This window comes from Protopterus annectens, chromosome 5.part0 (assembly GCF_019279795.1).
Source record: "Protopterus annectens isolate FY-2018-M chromosome 5.part0, PAN1.0, whole genome shotgun sequence".
Lineage (NCBI taxonomy): Eukaryota > Metazoa > Chordata > Ceratodontiformes > Protopteridae > Protopterus > Protopterus annectens.
The window spans coordinates 1,111,934,645-1,111,962,315 of NC_056735.1; the positions used below are offsets into that span (position 1 = coordinate 1,111,934,645).

The following is a 27,671-nucleotide window of genomic DNA, read 5'->3' on the forward strand; positions in this document are numbered from 1 at the left end:
ACACCACATTTCTGAAATACACTAACGACGCTTTTCTTCTCCATACGATCTGTACATACGTCTCTTTTGTCAGGATATATTTTTATAAGGTTAGGTAATGTTTCTATATATGCTAAAGTAAAAAATTATGTATAACCTAAATTAATATTACAAACTTTACCTAACCTTATGAAATATGTTTATATCCTGACAAAAGAGACGTACGTACAGATCTTATGGACAAGAAAAGTGCTGTTAGTGTATTTCAGCACTGTGGTGTTAGGGATCTTGGCCAAATAAAATCTGTTGAGATTTGCAGTTTCATGATTTTAACGTTTCAGCTTACTCAACGTTCGATCATTATGTGTCGAGAATTCGTATTCAACATTTTCAGCTTTCGAGAATATAAAGTAGACCCGAGAAATCTTGATGAGTGGATGGAAAATAGAAAGTTCACCCCGGGGATCACTCCAGTGGCTCTACTTGACAGAGGCACTGGGATCTAACGTTGGGCAGCACGATGCCAGGGCACTTCTATGGGCTAGGGTTGTAAAGGCTCCAGGGCCATTAGCCTAGTACACACCTATGAACCTATGTATATCCTATGTCCAAGGTATAAGGCACATATGTAACAGACACCGAATCCTTAGAAATAAAGTGTGCCAGGAGAAAAAGAGTAATCCAACAGAAACAATAACATCCTGGGAGGGAATCAGAATGAGATGAGAATGGAATCGGAAACCCCTCAGTACGAGCAGCAGGGCAACAAAATTAAAAGGAGGCAGGCGGAAGGAAATGAATACTGCAACAGTGAGAAGCAAGACATCTACTATTAAGACCTTATACAACTGTAAAATGTCCTTTCTTTTCACTACTGCAGTATTCTTTAACCTTGGGAGAGTACAAAAGTTGCTGGAAAACATGGGTGGAGGAGGAAGGTAGAGAGGAGTCCTCCACAAACCCATGAAGGATACCCCTGGCAAATCCTACCCTGGCCCTGGAAATGACATCCAACTTATGTTTGGTAAAAGTGCAGAGATGAAGTAGCAGCTTCCAAAATGGATCTAGTATTCAGACCTCCTGAAAAAAGCATTAGAAGAGGCAACTGCCATGGTAGAATGAGCATGAATAGAAGAAAGCTGCTTGCCATGAAAAAAATAGCAAAAGGAAAAGGCCTTAGAAATCCGGGAAGAGATTGTTTAGACACCGCCAATCCCAATTTCCTGGCATGAAAAGAAATAAGTTGCCCATACTTTTCTGATGTGTTTTGTCTTATCCAAGAACTAGTTGTCTATGTAAATCCAAAGTGTGTAGGACCCCCCTCACTTGAAGTCTGTAGAGGAGGTGAAAAACAGAAGGGAAGATGAATGCACTGATTCAAGGACAAGTCATATATCTGATGGTCATAAAAGGAGGATTCGTATGAAGACACACCCTGTTCTTGTGAAAAAACAAGAAAGGAGGAACTGCCATGACAGCATGGAATTCAGAAACCCTCTTGGCAGAAATAAGAGCCATCAACAATAGGCTTCCAAGTGCTATGCTGCAGGAAGGAAGAAAAGACAGGCTAAAAAGAGGACCGAGTCAAATTTTCAAGAACAAAATTAAGGTCGCAAGAAATAGGCTTTCATGGGGGCCTGATATGAAGGATGCCTTTTAGGATTTGTTTAACTTCAAAACTAGAAACTAAAGGTGTACTCAGAAGCGGACAGGCACAAATGACTGGTAAATGAACTTTAACAGAAGAGTATGCCAATCCAAACAATTCACACAAATAAGAAAGGACCACAAGGATACACACAGAAAAAGGGTCCTTATCGTGCATGATGCATCAAATAGAAAATCTCTTCCATATGCCACATAAGATTTTCTTGCAGTGGGTTTTTGGCTTCCTGATTAACCCAAAGCACATTCTCAGAAAATTGGTGCCTGGAAGGAATCAAAATCCTATCACCCAAAGTGTCAAATGAAGTGTGGACAAGTGAGGGTGAATGAGAGACCCCTTGTCTTGTGTGAGAAGACCCATCCTGGGAAGTAATTTGTGATTACTGCACCCGGCCAGGTGAAAGAGAAGGAGCAGCCAGTGCTGTGGGTGAAAAAATAGGGAAACACCATAAAGATTTTGGGTGTGACCCACATGATCTTGTGCAAGACCCTGGGAAATAAAGGAAGAGGGGGACAGGTATACAAGAAACATTCTCTTCTAAGAAAAAGACATGGTGTCTACCTTCCAAGCCAGCAGAACTGGAACTCTGGAATATGACTGGGGAAGCTGTCTGTTCAGAAATAAATCTATTTAAGGAGTAGTCCACTGATATATAATGCCCAGAAACACCTCTCTGTGAAGCATCCATTTGCCCTAGACCTGCTCAAATAGTCTGCTACCAGCTTGTGCTCTGAAGAGATGTAAATTGCCTGAAGAACCAGGTGATGGGGGATTGAAAAATCCCAAGCCTGAAGCGCCAAACTGCAAAGAAGGTAAGATTTTTGTACCCCCCCCCACACACTGTTTGTTGATGTACCACATAATTGTGGTACTGTCTGTAAAAACCTTTAAGGGCCTGGAGCCCAAAGGGAGTAAAAGGCCTGAAGAGCTAGGATTAGAGCCCTTATCTCTATGCTACTGATGTGGTCTGACATCTCTTGATGAGACCAAAGATCCTGGGCTTTCAGGCTGTTGGAGGAAACTCCCTACTCTCAACTGAAGCATCTGTGTACAGCTCTTAGGAAGAAGAACCTGAAAAGGCAAACCTAGAAATCTGCTGAATCCACCAGCACAGTTCAAATCTGAAACAAGGTAACAGAGGAACTAGAAACTCGAAAAGGTGGCAGTGCTAAATCCAAAAGGTCTTGAGATACCACTGGAATTTCCTCTTGTGGAATTTGGCAAAATTGACCATGGGAACGATGGATGCCATGTACCCCAGGGCTCTGGGAAATTCCCATGAAGGAAGAACTGGAAGAGGAAGAAGAGACTGGATATAGACAGTTAAAAAAGGAAAGGCGAGCCAACATTGAGACATTCTGAATCCTGCAACCCAAAAAGAATTTGCACTGAGATGGGGTCAACACAGATTTTTTTTTTGAGATTGAGGATGGACCCACACTGAACAGCAGAAGCTTAGTGAAATGTACATTTTGAAGCTTTTTGGGCTTGAATCAGAAGGTCATCTAAATAAAGGAATATTTGAATTCCCTGAAGTCTACAGAAGGCTACCATAAATACCCTTGGAACTCTAGAAAAACCAAAATTCAAAGAGAGGGTAAATAGGAATACAGCGGTAAGCATGCTTCAAATCCAGGAAGACTAGAAAAGCTTGAAGAAGGCAAAGGGGAAAGAAGGTGTTAAGAGACAACATCATGAAGGAAGGAACCTTGGGAAAGGTGTTGAGATAGGGACAGGCCTAGAATGAGCCTCTATGACCCTGTCTTCCTAGGAACCAGAAAAATTCTGGAATAAAACCTTGTTGCCTGCTGGGACAAGGGCTGGTTCCCTGTTCCACCAGATCCTTCGGGACCAAAGGAAAACGAGGAAGCTGACAAAGAGGAGGCTGAGGAAAGGACTTCCAAGCCATGAAATAACTGCACTGGATGATAGAGAGAACTCAGGTATAAAGAAGTTATGTCTTACCATAACAATCTGTGTTGTAGATCTTCACTAATCCTGGACTGTGGGCTCAGAAAGTCAGTATTCCAGCTTGCACCTTCCAAAAACTCTCGAGCTAATGTCTAACCGTAATGCTCCTCACAAAATCACTTCAGATTGAATTTGCAAACAATAGTGACAGTCAGACAAGAAATAACAGATCAGAGTCCGTATCTAACTCTCTATCAGGAAGCCAATCTTTGGAGAGATCCGATCCACCAAGAGATCAAAGAGAGGAGGAAGGAGGGGGGAATGTTAAGGATTAGTGAAGATCGACAACACAGATGGAACCTTTACCATGACATAACTTTTTTACCTGATGATGTCAATCTTCACGTAATCCTTGAATGTGGGACAGAGTCCCTAGCTACTTGATTCTTGGGAGGTCTCATGGAAGAATATTCCTGAGCACCATTGAGCCAAATGATGCACATCCCCTAGAGACCAGGTCCAGTTTGTAATGTGTACTAAATGTATGAGGAGATGCCCATGTTGCCACTGCACAAATATCATCTAGAGAAACTCTGTCATGAAAAACTGCAGAAGCTGCTATTGCTCTAGTTTAATGGGTTTTTACAGGTCCTGGTAGGTGCACTCCCTTTTTGTTATAGACAAACGTGATACAGTTTCTAAGCCATTTAGCCAGAGTAATTTTAGAGATTGGGCTTTCCAAAGTGACTGAAGAAAAGGAAAAACAGCTGACCAGATTTCCTGATTTTGTTTTGTGAAGACAGAAACGTAATTGTCTGTGCACATCTAGTAAGTTCAGACAATACTCCCATTTAATGGAGAAGTTAGGAAAAAAGACTGGGACTGATATTTGACTCGGAGACTACCTTTGGTAGGAAGGAGGAATTTGTTCACAGGGAGACCCTGTCCTTATGAAAGATTAGATAAGAAGGTTTGCCGGATAAGGCCTGAATTTCAGATATTCATCTAGAAATTATAGCTATCAAGAATAAAGTTTTCCAAGACAAAATCTTCAAGTCACAACTGGCAAAAGGTTCGAAAGGATCTACAACAACTGGAGAGGCCGCAGAAATACCTCACAGAGAGGATTACTGGCCCTACGCAGACCGTCTCAAAAAACTCCAGCTTTACTCTGTCGCATATCACCTACTCAGAGGTGATCTCTGCCTAACATACAAAGCTATGTCAAACCCAGAGCTGCTGGACATGCTCCACTTAAAGAAATCCCAATCCCTCCGAGCTACACACTCTAGGGACCTAAACCTTGTCACCACAATAAACAGAACATGCTGGAGGGATAGAGTCCTGTCCCAGAGACTTCCCATACTCTGGAACAAACCACCTACCTATATCAAACAAAGGTCCTCATTAGCACTCTTCAAGAAAAATCTTGATGATTGGATGGGAGATAGGAAATTCACCCCAGGGATCACTTCTGTGGCTCTGCTTGACAGGGGCACAGGAAAATAATTTTCTTTGGTGGCAAAAGCCAGGGTACCGTTTGGCTAGGCTTATATAGGCCCTAGGGCCAATAGCCTAGTACCTACCTATGATAATAAATAAGAGATTGAAGTACCAAATTCATATGTCATGGTACAGAAGATTCTTTATATGGAGGCCTGAGCATTAAGATTCCTTTCAAAAGGCTTTGCAAAGTTTGTGGGACATAAGGGATGAACCACTTAAACCAATATGAAAGTTAGAGATCGCAGCAATATGCACTTGAATAGTAGATGCTGATGCTCCTGTTTCAAAGAGTAAAGTCCAAAACTTTATAAACAGGAGCAGAATATGGGTCAAGATTAGAGTCCAAAGACCACTTTAGCCACTTGTTAAGGTACAATTTTCTTGTTGAAGGTTTATAGTGGACTAGAATGATGCATTGGACTGGGAATGTGAGAGAAGAATGCCTGGCAATCATGGAAACTGCAGGAACCACGCATTCAGCTTGAGATGCCGAAGATTCGGATGAACCAGCCACTGTGGTGGCACAATAGGTCTGGAGCTGTGCCCATGATCCATGTTTCCGAAGTAGATGAGGCCACAGAAAGAGAAACCAGACCTGTTGAGGCCAGAATGGGGTGATGACAATTATTCTGTTTTTTGACCTGTTGGCTTTCTTTAGAAACTGGCATGAGGAATTGGGGGAAAGGCATACAATAGACTGGGGGGCCAATCGTGAAGGAGAGCATCTCTAGGTGACTCAATCCACCCAATTAGGGCAAAGTAACTCCTGCACTTGTTGTTCAGGGGGGGCGTGAACAGGTCACAGCAAGACTGGCCCCAGTGGAAGAATATCTTTTCTGCCACCACTGGATTGAGAGACCACTCGTGAGGCATGAGGATGGTTCTGCTCTATTTGCCGGTGATCACTTTGGATTGCTACTAGAAAGGGGTCTGAAGATATTGCCCATTGCCATACTCTCAGCACTTCTCAACAAAAAGGTAAGACCTGGTTCCCCCTTGCTTGTTGATGTATCAGACTACTGACACATTATCTGTTGGAATCGAATTGTTCCCACTGGAAGGGTTTTTTGAAATGCCTGCAATGCTAAGAGCACTGTCCTCATCTCTAGAATACTGACATGCAAATTGGCCTCCAGCTGGGACCAAGTGCCTTGGACTGTCTTTCTCAGATAATGCCTCCCTAACCCTATCTGGGACGCATCCGTGGTCACTATGGCTTGGAGGTGCAGAAGGATAAAGGGATGGCCCAACAAGATTTCACTGGAGTGAAGCCACCAACTTAGGTCTTCCTTGCATCAATTGATGATCATAACCAGATGGGACATTGGCTGATTCAGAAAGGACCACTGGGACGCCACAGCCATTGAAGAATTTGCATGTAATATCTTGCCAGAGAGACTAGAGTGACAGAGGCTGTTACTGATACTAGAGTTTGTAGGAGGAGCCTCACTGTTACTTTCTTATTGCGAATGATCTGGCTGATTTGTGATCTTATCCTTTGTAGTCTTTCTACGGAAAGAGATGCAATTCCGGTGATTGCATTGAGCATAGCTCCAATGAATTCCAACTGTTGAGATGGTTCTAAATGGGATTTTTCATAGTTTATAGTGATTCCTAAGTTGGAACAAAGGAGAAGAGTATAAGCTTGTGCCTTTACAAGTTGACACATGGTGGAAGCGGTAAAGAGCCAGTCATCTAGCTATGGAAACACTCGGAATATTAGCAATCTGAGGTAAGCTGCTACTACTGCCATGCATTTGGTGATTGCCTTGGGGAATGTGGTAAGACCAAAAGGCAGTGCCCTGAACGGATAATGACTGGCTCCCAGCCAGAAGCACAGAAACCTTCTTGTCCATTTTTATACGGTAATATGCATCCTGAAGATCTACTGATCACATCCATTTGTCTTTTTTCAGGAATGGAAGTATAGACTGAACTGAGACCATCTGGACTTTGGTTTGCTGAACTGATTTGTTCAACTGACTGAGATCCAACATTGGTCTCCAGTCCCCTGTTTGGCACTAAAAAGAATCTTGAGTAAATCCCAGATCCTCTCTGGTCTGGTGGGACTGCTTGGGTGACTCTTTTGTTGAGCAGTTTTTGAATTTCTAAGAATGGTACATCCCTGTGACTGGAAGCCACACCCAGGGTTCTTCTTAGCCTTTTTGGTTCTCTTGAAAAAAGAATATTGTAACCTTTGGTTATAATCCTCTGTACCCAATTTTCCATAGTTATCCTTAGCCAGGCAGACTGGTGCAGGGATCACTGTCCCCCGACTGCCTCCAAAGGAAGGCAAACAGGTCTCCTTTCTGGAGCGCTGATAGGAATTACCAGGCAAAGAATCCCTGGAACCCTGATTCTGTGGGCCACTTCTTCCTCTTGCTTGGTGTCCTCCATTGTTACTCTCCCCTCTGCCCTTGGGAAATTCATTGCCACGTCAGTCCTGGAAAGGTCCTTGGGACTTCTTGAACTATAGCCTTCCACTTCCCTGGCTCCTGGAATAGGGCTGTTGAGGAGTGGAAAAGTATATGCCCACGGCAGAAAGGATCTTCCCATTTTCCTCACACCTGGCCTGTGTGTCTTTAACTTTAGGACCAAACAGTGATGTTCCGCCAAGCACATCATTGATGACAGCAGACTTAAATGGCTCTGCAAAATCAGATAAGTGCATCCAGGCGTGTCTCCTGATGGTTACGCCTGAACCCACTACCCTTGTCGTCCCTTTGGCAGCATGTGAGATTCGACTCATGGACAAGTTGGAAATGGATTCTAGGGTGGCACGCTGAGAAGCTACTTTGTCTCAAACTCCTTCAGCTATTGTTCCTGCAAGAGTATCTGATAGCTCTTTAACCAAATCTCTTTGAAGTCAGGTAAAATGTGCCATGTAATTCAAGGACCCAAGAGCAAAGGTAGAGGAAGCGTATAAGCGCTTCCCAAACCTATCCATTGTCCTAGATTCTTTGTTAGGAGGATAGATAGTGGGTCTTCATCAGCAAGTTCCTTTTTGGTGGCTGCCACTACCAGCATGGCATCCACAGGAATTCCCTTGGCTCAGTGTTGCTGATACTGAGGGGCTAAAACGATATGGTCTGGTCTTTTTGGAATCAGCTCGATAAGTCACGTAACTTCCAAGCCTGCTGAGCAATCAACTTAATGAGATTGTCAGCGGGTGGAGAGATCCAAGAGGTAGAGTGCTAGGCATGAAAAGCCTCTAGGTATACCTATTCCTCCAATGAAGGCTGCAGGGAAGTCCAGCCACCCCCCTGTTTAATGATCTCAAGGATGTCCCTGAAGGAAGCATCTTCAGGGGATGACTTAGGGGAACTTTCCCCCTCATCGAAGTCTGTATCTTCCATCTAGGACTCCTTCAAGGAGTCCAAGTTGCTGCTTCTTGCACTTCTTTTTGATGGTACCTCTTTGGTGAGGTGTTCCAAAGATGTATCTGAAGAAGACATAACCACTGTAATTTGATCCTGAGTCTTTTGTGCCCTATGTCCCAGAAAAGAGACTGGTGTAAGCTCCAGCTGGAGGGAAAGACAAGAAGTTTGGTCTGATAAAGGGGGCACAGACTGTTTGCCCAAAATGGACAAGGTCCTACCATAGAGGGATGGCAGCCTGGAATCAAAAAAGACTTTTCGGAACAGTGGTCCCATCCCACGACAAACTTCCAAAGCTGAAGCACTGAGGGGCAATGAGGGCTCTGAAAGGATCAAAGTCAAATGCTGCCCCTCGGAACCAGCAATGACGACCCAAACTGGGAGGTCTCCAGATCTGACAAACCCAAACAACTCAGGGTTAGCTACCTGTGCTGGAAAAGAAGCTCTGACTAGCATTGAAACAGTCGAAGCTGGGAAGGTGAGTACCAGGAGCTCCAAAAACTCCACTGTAGTTGAAGCAGGAATAAAGGCTGCAGTGGAAGAAGGAAAGTCCTGGAGCTAACATTGCTAGCAACCGTGAAAGGAGGCAACCCCTCACTGCAAGGAGCTGATCCACCAGTCTCATGTTATCGGATTTGGTTAGACTCTTGGTGGATCGGACTGAAGAGATTGACAGAGATCTGGGTGGATGTTTCCCCAAATAAGGACTGGGACCCTTTAGGGCTTATTAATTACCAGGCCCACATGACTAGGTATGTTTTGGCCTTGATTGCTCAGGCTTGTCTGGTTATTTCTGACCTCCTTGATTCTGAAGACAAATCCTCTGCCTTATCGATTTTAAGTTCTGCTTCTCAAGTGGCTTGCCACTCTACTAAGTGTAGCTATGATGCTGCTGATGCCTCCTCCAGGGCTGTGACTTTTGGGTCTGTCATGAGGTGCTGTTCTTGGCTTTGTCTCCAGTCTGCCTGAGGACATTAAGGACCAAGTTGTTAGATGCTACTCTGGCTAGCAAACATCTTTTTGGGACTGCAGCTGCTGACGTATTTAAGACTCTTCAAGAGAAAGGCAAAGCCTTGCAGGATCTTAAATACATTTTTCTCTCTCTCATACTTAAGTTCCAGAGGACCTATCCTTCTAGATCTGCTTTTTTTCCACAGGCAACCCCACCAGGCCTCCAAGAGCAGGAAGGGTGGTAGTTGGGACCCCTCTGCTACGGTTTCTAAGATTTCTGTGGCCCGGAAGCCTCCTTTATCTGATAATCCTGTTTTTCTTTGACAATTACCCCCCCCCCCCCCCAACCAGGTTCCTTTGTCTCTTCAGCTTTCCCTTTGTCTTGCAAATTGGATTCTCATCAGGGTTACTTTGTGGTATGGAAGTCTCTGGCTTCTCTTCCACCTCGAAAAGTTTTGTCTTTGACAGTCTTCTTTCAGTCTGTTCTTCCTCTGACTGCCAAGCCAGCCAGTTTCCTCAGACCCTGGGATTCATGACCTCTTCCATTCCAGTGCTCCATCTTGCCAGACTGCATATGCAGAAGCTTCAATGGTACCTCAAAAGTTAGTATGGCTGCAGTACTGCAACCCTCTGGATTTAAGTGTACCCCTCCTTCCTTGTCTAAAGAAGGAATTCAAGTGATGGAGTCAACAGTTTGCTGTTTACCCAGGCCTTCCCTTTCAGCCTCCAGTCCTTCTCAAGAACTGTTCACCAATACCTCAAACATGGAGTGGGGGTCTTCATTTGTTCACATGAAAGTTCAGGGTCTATGCCACCCCATCAGAAGTCAGACCACATGAACATCAAAGAGATGAGAGCTCTGATTCTGGCACTTCAAGGTTTTCATCCCATGTTCTCTCCAGGCCCCTTGAAGGTTCACACAGACAGCACCACAGGGATGTGGTATGTCAACAAGCAGGGAGGCACAAAATCTCACCTTCTCTGCACGATGGCTCTTCAGGCATGGGAGATGGCTCTTAGTTATCAGTTAACTCTTCAGGCAGTATGCATTCCTTCACAGCTCAATCTAGTGGAAGACTCTCTGAGCAGGTCCAAAACACAGGCTCATGAACGGATGGTTCACAGGGACATGTTTCTGGACAATGGCTATCTGTGGGGTATTCCTCAGGTAGATTTTTCTGACTCCCCAAAGCACAGGCAGCTCCCTCTCTTCTGTTCCAAAGTACAATGTTATCTGCCATGGAAGACATATGCCCTTTCTTTTCCTTGGAAAGGGAGGTTTCTTTATGCTTTCCCTGCTCTTCCTCTACTTCCAAGAGTCCCACAGAAGATTCAGCTGACTCTCAAAAAATTTAGCTAGTGACTCGCTTTTGGTCAGAACAGCACTGGTTCCCCCTCTTATTGCATCTGGCCACGGGCAATCACCACAGGTTACCTCACCATTTGGACCTCCTCACACAGGACAAGGGCTCTCTCATCTCTCCTCATTTGCCCACTCTTTAACTGACACTGCAGGTGATATGGTTTTAATTCCTTTCAGGCACCTCATTTCTGACGTTGTGCTCAGCATTTTACAGGAGGCAAGGAAGCTCTCAACCAAAAATTCTTATACGTCCAAATAGAAAAGATTTTCTGTCTGTTGCCATGTTCATAACCAGGGCCCTTTGGTCCTCTCTTATTTGTGTGAGTTGCTACAGTCTGACCTCTCCTACTCTTCTGTGAAGACCCATTTGTCAGCCATTTCTGCTCGAGTGCCCTTGAATCTTAGATACACTTTTCATTTCCTAAAGGGATTCTGCATATTAGGTCTCCAAGGAAACCTATTCTTGTTTTGGAAATACTGACTCAGGCTCCTTTCCAGCCTGTAGATTTTTCTTCTTTGCAACACTGTACCTGGAAGACTGTTTGTTGCTTGCTCTTACTTTTGCTCAGAGGGTTTCTGAGCTTCAGGCCCTTATGGCCATTCTTCCTTTTTTTTTTTTTTTCACAGGGACATAGTGTCCCTTTGTATTAATCCTTATTTTATGCCAAAGGTAGTAAATAACTTGTCCTTGAATCAGTTGGTACAACTTCCATAATTTTTCCCTTCTCCTCAATTTGTAAATGAGAGGGTCTTGCATACCATGGACAGCTCAGATATTATTTGCATAAAACTAAGGCCATTCAAAAGTCTGACCAGCTTTTTGTTTCCTTTTATCCCAGGCCATGGGGTTTGGCGGTTTTTAAGCAAACCACTTCCTCCTGGATATCTAAGGACAATTCTTTTTGTTACGCTTTTAACTGGAAATCTTTGTCTGCTTCTAATAGAGCACACTCCACTAGGGCTGCTGCCTCTTCTAGTGCTTTTTTCAATGGGTTGGACACCATTTCCATCCTTGAATCTGTTACTTGGTCTTCAGTGCATACCTTTACTATGCATTATAAAATGGATTTAGTTTCTAGGGCCATAACAGGTTTTGATGTAACCATTTTATGTGTGTTTGCTGAGGTCTCTTCTCAGCCTTCCACCTCCCATTCTGTTTATTGAGCTTTTTTACTCTCTCTAATGTTAAGTGATACAGAAGGATATAGTATAGCTGTGTAAAATCTTACCATAGCGGTAGATGTCCTTCTCTTCACTGTTGCAATATTCGTTCTCTCCTTCGAAACCCCTCGTTTCTTCTGTTTTGGATTCCCTTCTGGCTGTGGGTTTCCCTTCTTCTGCATTTTTTCCTTCTGGATGTACATGGACTCCTTTGCCCTATGAAGACTGTTCTTTCCTGGGGCAATTCAGTTCTGGGTAACTGTGTCTATAAGTCACTTTTACTACCTACGTTCTGTGCAGGGAGCATGTGTGTGACATACATACATACAAGACAATCAGGCTTTGGTATACTGGTTGTACGCCGGGCTGCCTGGACAGGAAATCCCTTATGTTAAGAACACGGCAACAGTGAAGGGAAGGATATCTAGTGTTATGGTAAGATTTTATAAACCTATACTTTCTTCATCCAACCTGAGGAAGACATCTGGTGGAGGCTGTACAGCAGAAGATTTAGTACATTCCTTTTTAGTTTTTTTCTTAAGAGGCAGCTGAACTTGGTGGGGGGGGGGGGGGGATTCAGCTATGGTACCATGGATCAATAACTTCAGATGAAAGTTTTCCAGATAAACAGAAAGGAAAGACAAAAGGCTGTGGAGTGATTTATGGACAAACACCTGACAGATACTGTACTGAATATGGCTGTGCATAGCACCCAAGATACGGCACTTCCCATGTCTATCTTTATGGGGAATCTGCCTCCCACACTCACAGTTTCCCTTCCTGAAAGACATGAAAGCTAAGTACAATGAGGAAATAAAAGAAAGGAAGGAACCCTAATGGGGCACTCATCTTTAAAAGGCTCTGTACATGGACTAGCTGTGTACAGCACATGTACCAAATTCAGAGGTAGTGTTTGAACTGGTGACAAAGTAGTTCTGTCATATATACACCTTGTACATAGGATACATGTTTGACATGTGATGCCTGGAGGGTAGAAAAGACTTTGGTATACTGGCTGGACACTGGGCTACACTTGGCAAGATATCCCAAGGGTAAAGAATACTGCAACAGTGGTAAGGAAGAACATCAATCCTTCCTTAATTCCTGCCTCATTGCTGTAGACCAGTCTATTTCAGACTGCTCGACTGCCCTTTCACACTTTACTAATACCCATGTCCACATTCAAGATACTCTTTACTCAGTCAACAGAAACAGACTCAAGAGTTCAGATATGCTCCTGTCTCTCAGACCATATCAAAATCCAGATGAAGTGCACAGAGAGAGTGATTAGGGCTGGAAAGTCTGGAAACAAAGTCTGTCTAATGTATAACTCCATCAGAATTTCCTCAGCCTAGGTAAAGCCACAAGAATAGCCAGAAAAACAGAAAAGACCTCGTTTCTTAGACAAAACAAATGGCTTACTATACTAAACCAAAGCTCTTTTGGAAAGAAAGCAAGCAACCAATATGCATCATTACCAACTTCCCTACCAATAACAATATTCTTCCACTGAACAATCAAAACTTAACAGACTGCAGTAATTTTATTCTGTCTTCTTTACAGGATCTCGCTGATCATTTTCAGGCTTATCCTCCATGCTCAAAATCACCCAAGATCCCTCCACCCACTACATTACCCCCTATTATCATTCATTACCACCTTCTACGTTTCTTATATTTCAAAAAAGAGACTAGAGCACTGCTAGTAAAGCTAAACTCTGGAAGGTCTAAGTCCACTAAACTCCATTCACCTTTCCTCAGACTAGCAGCAGAGAAAATAGCAAAGCTCCTCATTCGTATCTTGAATCTTTCAGTCACAGCTGGCACAGTTATGCTTTTTTTTTTTTTTTAAACAAACCATAGTAATCCAACTCCTAAAAATTACCCCTGCTACTAACTGACCTACATTATACCTCTGTCCTACTTCAAAAAATTTCGAAAAATTACTATACAAGCAACTATTTAAACACAAATAGCTATGGCCTTTTGTGCAGTAAACAACATGGTTTTCCCAGTGCATTCAGCACCCTGACTGCTCTCTTCACTGACACCTACTCCATTTACAAGAGGATGAATGATGGGCATGCTACTGTTGGTCTATTTGTTAATATGACCAAAGCTTTGGAAACTACTGGGAAAATGTATTCTCTGGACTAGATCCTGACATTTGGAACCACAGCCCCACTGTATTAAAAAACCCAGATACACTTAGCACCTGGTGCCACGTTCTTCATCTCCCAGGATCCCTTGGGGACTACTACTAAGAACTGCAAGGTCAACTCCACAAGCAGTTGGGGGACTAACAAGCAACAGTATTACAGTGAAGGGTAACCTGGAAAAAAGGAACTGGGGGATACAGAGAATGTGGAAATAGTAACTATAAGGGGGGGGGGGCACCTAGAAGACTAAATGGGTTGAAAAGGGGGAAGCAAAATAAATAATTTATACATTTTTTTTTCAGTATCTCCTTTATCCTGTTCATGGTCACAGGGAAATTGCAGCCTACCTGGCTTTCAGTAGGCATAAGGCAAAGCACACACATTCCCTCTCTTTCTTGCCACATGCATAGCTACAGAAGATTTGAAGGCTTACCAATTCACATATCTTCATACCTTTGGCATCCAAATGTGTTACTTTGTACTTTCATGGAAAGTAGTTAAGAAACATCATTGTTGCAAATAATTTTAACAGCAATTACAACAACTAGGCAAAAGAATATGATGAAGCATTAGACCTGCTGCTCACAACAATTTATTTTTAAACTGGGTTCCTGGCTGGCTTTCCTTCTGTGTATATTTTGACTATCCACAATGTATCAACATGAGATTACAATGTTATTTTGTGTGGAATGCCTGTTAGTAAAAACTGGAGAGGCTTATAGCAGTGTGGAAAATAGATATGTGGAGGCTAGGGTCCCTTCCTCCTACTTTCACTTTGGTACTGTTTTACTCTGTAAAGAAAACTTATTTTGTGACTTTTTTGATTGATTGTTAAATATGCAGGCCAAATTTCATGTTATCTTCCATTGTGGTACCTTATAATTTAGTATCTGAGAAAACGTTAAGTATTATTCATAGAGTCATAGAAAGCTGTTTGTTTCAGGAAGTGATTTTGAAATTGGTTTTGCAGTAAGCATGCATTTTAGGTGTGAAAAGTAGCTTTGTCTTCTTTGGATTTAGGATGAGTTAAGATTTAGCTAGCCACGTTTCAGTGGAGGCGACTGAATCTTGTGTGAGTTGTTGAATTAGAGTGGGATTTTGGGCTGAGCAAATAAGAATAAAATCATCAGCATACTGTATTAGATTGGTATGCTTTGAAGTGGTGTGTAAGTCACTGATGAATATGTTCAACAAGAGAGGTCCAAGTACAGATCCTTGGGGAATACTGACAGAAAGTGTTAAGAAGTTGGAATGGCTTGACTGCCATCTTCCTGCTTATGATCTAACAGGTAGCTTTGGAACAGACAGTGTGTGGAAAGGGATAAGCCTAAGGATGCCAGTTGATGATGTAGCTTAGCATGGGAGACAATCAAAGGCTTTTGATAAATCTAAGAATATTGTAGACAGTTACTTATGTTGCATTTTTCACTGATGGTATTTATTAAGTTGAATACTGCGGTCACAGTGCTGTGTGAGAGAAAAGCTGTTGTTGTCAAGGACATATCTGACTAGTTGAATGTGGACACACTTTAAAGGATTTTAGATAAGTGGGAAAGTATGACTACGTAGGTCTACAATTAGAAAGTTCAGTGTTATTGCCACCTTTGTGGAGTGGCAGGATATACAATTTCTTCCATAGAGTAGGGACATAGGATTCTTGAATGAATCAGTATATTAGAACAGAGATGGGATAGACTATAGCATTAGCAGTGACTTCAGGTAGTGCCTGCTAAGTTGTCTATGGCTAACATGATGGTTTAAGTTTGAGGAAGCATTGCTTTACTGTGGAGGCTGTGATAGAGCAGATAGAAAAGGAAGTGGAATCACTGTTGGGTTGGTAACTATTGTGTGGCATGTTATTGTTATTTTTACTAAGTAATGAACTTATGGTGTTTATGAAGGGACAATTGAACAGTGTAGCAATACATTCTGGCTGCATATCTGGACACAGGTTAGGATGTTGAAATCTACCTGGAGGCTTCATAGGTTCATTGGTTCATACTAGGCTAACTGCCCTTGTGAGCCATTTTAAGCCTAGCCAATTATCCCCTGTGAGATTCAAACCCTGTACCTTGTGTTTGTAAGGCAAACACCTTAACCATTAGGCCACTCTCCCAACCCCTGATTAATAATTTTTTTTTTTTTGTGGAGCCTGAGAACTTTTTGGGGATGTTTTATGCTGATTAGCTTATGAGTTCAAATGGAAGTTGACTTTATCTGGTTTGATTTTATTTTTGGTAAGACTGCAAAGGTATCGAAACCTTTGAAGATCTTGCCGGGTGTGTTTTTTGCTGCCAGGATAGTTTGGTTGTCTGATGACAACCTGGGGCAGTGTTTTGCTTGATCATATTTATTTCTATTAGGAACCTAACTGTTCAGTGTATTATAGTGTTAAATAAAAGTGCAGTGTCATTTGAATGAATAGTTTAGAGTATGTTCCAGCTGACCGATTTTACAGTGGGTATGCATATTTCACTATAATGGCCTAATGGTTAAGGTGTTTGCCTTACAAACACAAGGTGCAAGGTTTGAGTCTCACAAGGGATAATTGGCTAAGCTTAAAATGGCTTGCAAGGGCAGTTAGCTTAGTACTAACCTATGAACCTATAAAACTGGTCAGATTACATACATCAATAAAGAGATGTTTTCTAGGTAAATGGACATTACTTCTGGTTGCAAACATGGAGGAGATGATCACAAAGTGCATCTGGGAAGGTTCCCAATAAAGACATTTTGTTTGGACTGGAAGTCAGTATACTGTCAAGTAATAGTGTTTATTATTAGGCTCGTTGAACCTGACTTAAGTTTGGATATGCTGAATGAAGCTGGATACACTTAGTAATACAGGTGGGGGGAATTGGAGATGAATTTTGGGTATCCAAGAATGACTGTTTTATAGTTAATATTTGATGCTATTTAGAAAATAATTTCTTCCACAGTGGAGATGTCTTCTGGTGAGATGCATAAGGCTGTGATACAGAAGTGTTTCTTTTACAGTTTAAAGGATGATTTTATCATTGTTGAAGGTATTGGGCTTCTCAGGGTACATAGATAATTCAGGAATATTAGAGAACATTATAGAAACACCTCCTCCTTCTCCAGTTCTTTGATTTATGATCCAGGCTATACATATTATTACCATAGGAAGTTATTTCTGCTTCTGTGAATTCTGGTTTCAGACAGGTTTCATAGATGGTGAGTATATCTGTCAAGTGCATGGTTAGCCAAGCATGAAGGTTGGTTATTTTATTCATAATGCTTATGGTACTAATATGTTGAAACTTTAGACCTGAGTAGGCATGGGATGGGTTGTGTAGAATGAGAGGTGGAGAGGGAGGTGTTACAGTTGTAACTAAGCAATGAGGATGCCCCAAGGTTAGAGTGTATATCAACACAGAGCTGCAGCTTAGTGGAAGAGAGACTACAGGGAATAGTTGCTTCAGTTCTAATTTTGTTTTAATGTAAAGCTTGATTTACAAAGGTGAGGTTACAGTACAAGACTGTTTAAAGCGCTGAATGTAGCATGAAATATCCAGTGGGGTTGAGGAGAGGGAAGAGGGAATGATATGAGGAGTGTGTGAGAATGAAGCATGATGTGACAGTAGAAGATGACAGGTAGTGAAATGCATGATGGTATGCTTGTAGAAGTAGTAGTTACTTGTACTATATTTGGGCAAAACTTGGGATTGATAATTTGGTGGACAGTGAAGTAGTGGACAGCTAGCACTGTGAAGGAAAGAGTGTGCAAGAGAGCAGATTAGCTGTACAGGAAGTGGACAAGACACTGGGAGAAGAGCAGTACTATACAGAAAAGGAGGTAGGTATGGTAGTGATAATAGGTGACAGAGTGAGGAAGGCATTATGAGAAAGTTCAGCAGCAGTACTGGGCTGGGTTTACACATGTGAAGGAGTAAACAGACAGGAGATGCTACTACAGGAGAGAAGAACTGATTGAAAGGAGTGGAAAGGGAGTTAAAAAAGAATGAGACAATGGAATAAATTAAGACTGAAGGTATGCAGTAGAGAGGGAGGGGGGAAAGATGGGAGAGTGTTGATGGCAGCAGTAGTCAGAATGGAAAGATCTAATTGTACAGTATTATTCTGATGAGGTAGGTGGATGTGAATGAGTGGATGAGTTAGAAGGTGCTAAGTTGCATAAGTGGTTAGCATGTATTTGGTGACTGTTGTATAAAGATGGGCTTCAATGGGAGGTGGTGGGTGGGGTTACATATGGGCAGGGTGGGTGAGGACTCGGGGTATGGTAGGGGAACGGAGTGGGTCCCGAACCCCTCTGACCAACAGAAAACAAACTGTTGATGGGACAGAGGTAAGCAGTGAAAAGCATGTCACAGGGGGATTAAGTGTAAGAAAAGATGAACATTTTGGTGGATTTTATCTATTTGACTTGAAATTACACAGGTACTTAAAGCCAGAAAAAACGATTGACAACTAATATGCTTTTGCGGTTTTGAGAGGATGTCACTTCCAGCCATGCTAACACTATTTAAGGGCAAGGTTGAAAAACAATAGACCAAACAGGGTAATCTATGTTTTTAACAATATGTTTGCCTTTTTCGCTAAAGGAATAGATTTTTTTTTTTAAAACAAGTTGGATATTGGTCAGGAAAGTTGTTAAGTGAATGCTTCTAGATGATGCTACAGTTAGCTATAAGGTGAAACAGAAAAGTGGCGGTAAAAGTTACGCAGGATACTGTTAAAGACAGACAAGAGATCTAGGGATCATACAAGGGAATACACAGGATTCTTAAATAAACAGAGGAGCTATGGCACTGCTGCTTTTCATGCCGAAGGCCCTGTTAGTACTTCTTGTCATTCTAAAATAGACACCATGTTGAGGATCTACCAGGACCAGTGGATGGTGCAGAATGAGTGTCAGCTAGGTAGTAGGTAGGAATTGGCACTGGGGAAGTAATGCAATTTACAGTAGTCTCTCCTTTGATAATCACATTGCCACAGTAGTCAGGAAATCCTTCTACATGGCACACACCATCATAAAAGATTTCTCATCCAGAAAAAAAGAAATCATTGTTCCCCTCTACTCGTCACTCATTAGACCCATTATAGAGTACAACGCCCCTTTTGGTATGTACCTCACAAGACATCTACAACAACTGGAAAGGCCGCAGAAATACCTCACAAAGAGGATTACTGGCCTCAAACCGATGCCCTACGCAGACCTTCTCAAAAAACTCCAGCTTTATAAAATTGTTATGATATTTCATTTATATGTTAAAACAATAAACCTGTTTTGAAAAATAAAAAACTCCAGCTTGACTCCGTCGCATATCGCCTACTCAGAGGTGATCTCTGCCTAACATACAAAGCTATGTCAAACCCAGAGCTGTTGGGGATGCTCCACTTAAAGAAATCCCAATCCCTCCGTGCTACACGCTCTAGGGACCTAAACCTTGTCACCACAATAAACGGAACATGCCGGAGGGATAGATTCCTGTCCCACACACTTCTCATACTCTGGAACAAACTATCTATCTATATCAAACAAAGCTCCTCATTAGCACTCTTCAAGAAAAATCTTGATGATTGGATGGGAAATATGAAATTCACCCCGGGGATCACTTCTGTGGCTTGGCAGTGGCACAGGAAAATCATTTTCTAGGGTGGCAAAAGCCAGCGTACCTTTTTGGCTGGGCTTGTATAGGCCCCAGGGCCGATAGCCCAGTACTTACCTATGAGCCTATGAAACTATTTATACAGTTGATTTACAATTAGGCAGGTTAGGAAGGTATACCACGTTTAGGGAACAGCAACATTCAGATGGAGTTAATGTGTAGTGTCAGCTGCACTATTTTCCATTAGGGAAATTAACTGCTGTTATGGGCCAAAAACTGAGACATCAGCGAAAAAGCAGCAGTGGCTGCACACTGTGCTATGACAACAAAAATGAATTAAGAAAGATATCATAACAACAGTGTAAGAAGGTAGGCAATATGTTTTGCATGTAGAAACTCTAAATTTAAAAAGTTACAGCTAACAAAAACAAAACAGGCACAATAATTACTTTAGAATGGAATAAACACAAGTTGGCAATTGGTCTGCAGACCACTTCAAACCTAGCCAAAAAAAAACTTATTTAAAATTTCCCTCTAGCCTCAAGGTGGGCAAGACAAGTTAGACTGGGAGAGAATTTGAGACTGCCATCTAATTATCTAGGTTTACACTGAAGGTGGCAAGGGTGCTACCCTGCTTGACAAGTAATGGAAACTTTTTTTTTCTTAAAAAGAAACTTCTTTATTAAATTATCATGTATGACACAAACAATCATCATACATTTATGTAAAGGAAAACAAACTAGATTGACATATTTTTAGCTGCATACATTATAAACCACGCAGAAATAATTGTAGTTGCAAACATTGTACATCATTTATAATCTATCCAGTCATTGCCAGTCAAACATTACATAGCTCATTCACGTCTTGCCTTCTTTTAAACCTTGTTCCACCTCTGCATGTATTGTTTCTATAATTCCCCTTTTTTCTTATGTAATTTGCTCCCACCCTTTTCTAAAGATCTCCATTACAGTTGTTTTATCTCTGTTACGATATTCTCTCCCTATAGTAAAGTTGGTTTAGACTTTGATTTCTACTTTCTAGTAATTGCTTTTTTGGCAGGCACCATAATTAGACTCAGCAAGGCCTTACTATATCTACGCAACTCCAATTCTGTATCATAGCTCAAAAAACATTGCTTAGTTTTACCAATTTGCTCACTCAGTATGTCTGACAAAGCAGTCTGCAGGGAATCTTCAAAGTCTTCTGACTCATTACACTCCCAGAAAACATGTTCTCATTTACCTCTTTCTTCCCCATTACACCTTCGACATTTGCTGTCTACCTGAGGAAAAATTCTTTGGAGTCTACTTAGGGTATAAAAATACCTACTGCATGTAAACACTTCCAGGCAAAGATCCTATATCTTCTAGACTTTGTTGTATATTTGACACGTAATGGAAGTTTGTTCCAGAGATGAGGGATACGTTGGGATATGAATCTATTATGCCGTGTCTTATTTATCAGATGATGAAAGTTTAGTTTCTTTAACAGAGTATTTGATGTACCATTAGTTCTGCGAAGAAACATAAGATCAAACAGGGTTGGCTCTTTCATGGCATAAAAGGCTAGACCAGGGGTCTGCAAGCTTCACTATCAAAAGAGCCATTTTGGCCCCTCTCCCACCAAATAAAATTCATCGAGAGCCACAAAACCTGTTTGACCCCTAAAATGAAGATAACACAGCATATAAAGTTTTATACATAGTTACTATACTAAATATAAAAGAACTAAGTTTATAGGAGCAATATTTAAAATCCGTCCCTATTTTTGTTCCTTTGTTGGGACTGCTTCATCGTTCTCTGTGTGTGTCATATCTCTCGACCTCTTAGAAGAAGAAATCTGGAGAAAGCCATATATATTGGGGCACAAAGGCCCAAAAATAGGAACGCTTTTTAAATATTGTTCTTAGAAACTTGATAGAATAACAGATTTTGCATCGCAGATTCTTAAGACTTTTTAGGTTCATGAGCATTTTTAATTATATCAATGTTTTTTAAATGTCATTTATATACACACACACATTTTTATTTGTACTCAAAGACTTTTATTTTATTGTATAACTGTGTATTTAAAGTGGTTTTAAGTGTGTTGAATAAAGTTTTTATGTACAGTTTCACTTTCATGCACTGAACAAGTATGCATTGCATCTTTAAATGTGGAATATTTTGTTAGTTGATCAATTAAGGACTGTATAAATATGGTGGTTAGAAGTTGGTATGCTCATCTGATGAAGTTGCACTGACAAAAACGCAGTGATTCAGTTAAGGCATTCGTTTTGTTCGTCTGTGCTCAATAAAGTTAGTGGTGCTATCTGGTGAACCTTCCAGTAGTGCCTTATTTCTTGGTAGATTTTGCATTAGCATGAATTTTCTGAAGGGTATGAAGTCTGAAACTCAAATGTCTGTCCAGTTTTTCTGACTTCAGCCCACAATAATTTGCCAGAAAACCACAATTTTATGAGAAACTGACCGAACATATGAGGCAAAAGTCAGGATATGCTGCGAAAATCTGCACAAATGAGAGGTAAGTGTGTGTGTGTGTGTGTGTGTTTGTTTTATGTGTGTGTGTAAAATGCATGTTAACAGAAATCATGTTATTCTAGCAAGTTTCTAAGTTTATAAGAGCAATACTTACAGTCAATCCCTATTTTTGTTCCTTATTCTCCTTTATTTGTGGCTCTGTCCAGATTTCTTGTCGTAAAACTTTTGAGAGGTATGGAAACCTTTCAGGAGATGCTGCAGCTGCCAGGGGATCGCTCAATCACTCTGTGTGAGGAATGCATGGCAACAGAAATCATGTTATTCTAGCAAGTTTGCAAGACCAATATTTAAAGTCTATCGCTGGATCACTCTCAGTATGTGTGTGTGTGTGTGTGTGTGTGTGTGTGTGTGTGTGTGTGTGTGTGTGGTGCTGTAGAGTGGCCATTATTTTTCAAAGCTACAGGGAGCCACTGCAGAGGAGTGGAAAAGCCACAAGCAGCTCCAGAGCTGCAGGTAGTAGACCCCCTGGGCTAGACCATACCTCTCAAATGTCCAGATTTTTATCTCATATTTTGGGTCTGTTCCTCATAAAATTTGTGGTTTTCTGGATTTTTGTGACAAATAAGTGAGGAATGAAGTCATTATACAATGACAGGCATTTGAGTTTCAGACTTCATATCCTTCAGAAAATGCATAGGAACACAACACCTTGCATTTTATCAACTTTCTAAGTTTATAAGGGCAGTATTTAAAATTTGTTCCCCTATTATTTTTGGCTTTGTCCAATTTTTTGTGCCCTGAGGTTGAGATCTATGGGCTAAAAGTAGATCTCCAAATAGGAGTCTGTAAGAGACTGATAAAGGACTGCTGGTCTCTCCTGATGACCAAGATTTTTGAGGCCACCAATTGTCTTAATTATGAATCTCTTGTGTTCTCTCAAGTCGTAGGACATGTTTAGATAAATAAATGCCAAAAGGTACAGTACATTCAATAATGGGACTAATAACATGCGAGTAAAGGGGAATTAAGACTTCTTTAGATCTAGTGGAGATGCCTTTGGAAATTAGATGGGCCAGATGAAAAGCTTTCTGAACTACTATGGAGATACAATGGTCAGTGATAAGGAACTATCAAACAAGAGTACTCAAAACCCCTTACAACAGTGTCTAACTGAAGAAGTGCAACTTCTATATGGTTAAGTGAAACTGTTGTGTTTACTAAAAGAACTTTGCTACATTTTTTTTAGCATTTAATTTTAGACTATTGTCCTTGCACCAGTGATTAACACGGTCTAAGCTGTGTTGGAACAATTGTGAGTCAGTAGAAGATTGACCACCATCACCCAATTTACATTCATCTGCAAATTTAAGTCAACCATAGGCTAGAAGTGCTGGACTGAATGTCTGAGAAATGGGTTCATTTTGGAATCTCAAAATAGTGAAATATCAAATTTCAATATCTTGAGACCAAAGTGTTGAATCTGCAGTTGTGTGAATACAAAAAATCTCAAACCTGCAGTGGTGATGGCGCGTTTGGCAAGTGTAATGTTTTTTAAGGGTTTGGGGAGGGCTTGTGTGTGTGTGTGTGCGTATGTGTGTGTGTGTGTGTGTGTGTGTGTGTGTGTGTGTGTGTGTGTGTGTGTGTGTGTGCGCGCATGCGTGCGAGTGTCTGTGTTGGGGAGTTTTAGGTGTGGGTTAGGCTAGGTAGGTAAGAGTGTGAGGGTGTAAGTGTTGAGAGTGGTCATGTTTGTATGTAAGTGATGTGTGTTTGTGTAAGGGGGGGTAGAATGTTTGGTAGTGGGTTTGCTGTCTTCTATTTTTAGTGCGACCTCAGAGTTAGTATATTTAAGTAGGATGCGTGTGGAGGGTGCAGGGTTTTCGCCCCCCTGCTTATATAGCAAAGGTGTGTGTGTGTGTGTTAGTTTTGTTGTGTTCGTGTGTGTTGGTTTGGTTTGTTGTAATGTCAGGAGGTAGGTTTATTGGTGTTTGTTTGTGTGGTGTATTGTTTTTGTGACGTTCTTGGTTTTAAATTTTGCGGTTTTAAGGTTTAAGGTTTGTGAGTTTTCGACTTTATAGTCTCGAGATACTAAAATTTATTTCAGTATGTCAGGATTATAAAGTGAAACCCTGAGAAATACATGCCAAATAGGAGAGGGCCCAAAAACTAAGCCCTGTGGTGCACCACTCTTAGCGGTTTTGATTTCAAGGGTGTCACCCGCTACTCTAACCATATGGGTTCTGTCAGACAACCACTTAGCTATCCACTGTACAGTAAGCATAAGAAAACCAGCATAGGTACTGCCTTACAGATCAAATCCTGCCTTATGCCCATTACTTACTGGAACATAATCTGACTCCCCCATCCCTCCACTAGATAAAAGCAGGCATCAAAGTTTACTGACGGATACTGCTATGTTAAAATACACAATTGCTGTGTCTTACCTGTTACATGTTGGTAACGAGTCCTTCCCAACATAGAATGCATTGCATGCCCCATTTCATGAAAAAGGTTCTCCATCATGCCAGGTGTAAGAAGTGTTGGAGAATTTCTTGTTGGATTTGGCAGTCCAAGCATTAAAACCACTAATGGGACTTGATATTCACCATTTTCTTTTAATCTTCCACCACGAATTGTAAAATGACAATCCTTGTAAATGTAAAAAACCAAAAGTTATAAAATAACTTATCTAAGAAGACCTTTTGCAGGAAAATCATTAACTACAAGCATAAGCTTTTATGTGCAAGAGCAACAGCAACAATCATTTCAGCCAGATGTGCATTAAAATTGATCATGTACTGTATTAGAACCCACTGTCCATCTATCCAGTAAAATTATGCACCACCTCACCAGTTGGTTCTTCCAAAAAAGGCCACGAAAGTTATGTAATTGAGATTCAGACATCAGCTAACATAATTCCAAAAGCAGAGGTTGCAACAAATGGACAAAGATATATATTTACATATACACACACATACACAGAAACATATTTTTATATATATATATATATATATATATATATATATATATATATATATATATATATAAAAGAACCAAAAGAAATACCTAGGCCACCACAGCAGCTAAAAACGAAAGACAAACTTTAATTATAAAAGATGAGCACTTTTGGGCGACATCCATGCCCTTCAACAAATCACTTTCAAAATGCAGAAACATTACTGATTAAAAACAAGTAAGGACCAATCAAAATGCTCCAAATTTCATACATGTAGGGGGTGGAACTTTACCATTCAGAAAATTAGAGCACATTACCTTTACTAACCAATCAAAGTTTCTATACTTCCTGGTTAATGTCACAATTGTTACTATCATTGCACATCGTGGGAGGTTAAGCTACGCTATTCACAAAGAAAATAGAGCACATGACTAGCAATGACAAATCAAGCATCTGTTAAATCTCAAGTTGCACAGCAGGAAGTAAAATAAAAAGCAGATGTGTGGATTATAAATAACTTGAAAACAAACATAAGAAATATGTCTAATAATGTAATAGAATAGAATAAAATAAAATAAAATGCAATAAAATTAAGTAAAATTCAGTGTACTTAAATATACTTCATCTTAACCTCAGTCTCCTCAAAACACGTTTAAGAGGTAAACACATATTTAAACCAATAGACAAGTCAGCACGAAGGTCACCTATCCACTGCATTTCGATAAATTCTGTCTCTAGCATAATATCCCCTCCTCTATCACTTGCTGTAACAACCTGTAAAACTTGAAGAAAAGTGTGTTGTGGGTTGTTCATAGGTTCATACTAGGCTATCTGCCCTAGGGCATTTATAAGCCTAGCCAGAGTGTGTGTGGCTTTCACCACCCCTTAGGATGAGAATACTATACCCATTAGTTTGCTGTGCCTCTGTCCAGCAGTGACACAGAGATGATTCCCGGGGTAAATCTACGATCTCCCATCCACTCGTCAAGATTTCTCTTGAACAGAGTCAGTGAGGGGCTCTGCCTCACATGGACTGGGATTCTGTTCCATAGTGTAGGGAGTCTCTGGGTGATGAATCTGTCCCTCCAGCACATCCTATTTATATCCGTGTTGAGGTTTAAGTCTCTTGCTCTCGTGGCTCTGGTGGATTTGGATTTTTTGAGGTGGAGCATGTCCATTAATTCCGGGTTGGACATGGCCTTGTATGTCAGGCACAGATCACCTCTGAGCAGACAGTATGCGAATGAACAGAGCTGGAGTTTCTTCAGTCGGGCATCGTATGACATATGTTTGAGCCCCTTTATCCTTTTGGTGAGGAACTTTTGGGGTCTTTCCAACTGCTGCAGGTGTCGGGTAAGGTACATTCCGAATGGGGCGTTGTACTCAATCATTGGCCTGATAAGTGAAGAGTACAGGGGTACAATGACTTCTCCTGATCTGGATGTGAATCCCTTCATGATCAGGTGGGCAATGTAGAAGGTCTTCCTAACCACTTTGGCAATGTGAGTGTCAAAAGAGAGGTTACTGTCAACTTGGGTCCCCAGGTCCCTGATAACTTCTTCCGTGTTTAATGGATTACCACCTATGTGGTAATTAGGGGTTACCTTGTTTTTCCCAAAGGGTATGACTATACATTTTTTGGCATTTAGCTTAAGGCTATGGCTCTGGCACCAGTTATCCATTTCTATGAGACCTCTCTGGAGGATGTCTGTGTCTGATGGAGTGTCAATTATGGTGCCCAGTTTGCAGTCATCTGCAAATTTTGTCAGCCACAATCCCCCTATGTTTGCCTGCACTTCAGAAAAATAAATGCCGAACAAGAGGGGGCCCAGGACTGAGCCCTGTGGGACACCGCTCGTGAACGGTTTAGAGTCTGACATGGCACCAGCAACTCTAACCCTGTGTGTTCTGTCCTTGAGCCAGTTTGCAACCCATCTTGTGACATATGAGTTTACATCTAAGCTGGTGAGCTTTTCTATGATGCCCGAGTGGGGTATTGTGTCGAACGCTTTTGCTAGGTCAAGGTAGGCTGTGTGAACTGCCTTACCCTCATCAATGGCCTTAGTGACCATTTCGAAAAAGTCAACCAAGTTCAAGAGGCAGGATCTGTCCTTGACAAAGCCAAATTGGGTAGGATCCAGTGTCTGTAGGTCCCCAATGTCTTTATTTATGAGTTCCATTATGATCCTCTCCATAGCTTTGCAGACAAGGCTCGTCAAGCTTATGGGGTGGTAATTTCCAGGGTCCGTAGAAGCACCGCCTTTGTGGAGTGGGACCACAGTTGCCGTACGCCATTCTTTGGGTACGTATCCTGTAGTAAGGCTAAGATTAAACAGCAACCTTATGTGTGGGTTTAGTTCCTCATTGAGTTCGTGTAGCACACAGCCGGGGACACCATCCGGTCCCATTGATGCTGTGTTTTTGCTTTAGAGAGCAGCTCTCACCTGGGCATCTGAGATGTTTGGGAGGCTAGACTCTGGTGGGATAGATTTTTCTCTTTTTGGGGGGGGGGGGAGAAATTTGCACTGAACCTGTCTGCCAGTATGCTGGCAATGTCTGTGGGTTCAGTGAT

The 27,671-nt window shown here is 41.5% G+C and overlaps 1 protein-coding gene across 1 annotated transcript in view; it reads right to left on the minus strand.

Annotated features, from left to right (window-relative positions):
• Positions 1-27,671, minus strand: part of LOC122802327 (mitochondrial intermediate peptidase) — a 2,150,265-nt gene that overhangs the window by 347,627 nt on the left and 1,774,967 nt on the right. Inside the window, exon 14 of the mRNA XM_044071968.1 lies at positions 24,588-24,792. Coding sequence (XP_043927903.1) covers positions 24,588-24,792 — 205 coding nt within the window. The remainder of the gene's footprint in view (positions 1-24,587; positions 24,793-27,671) is intronic.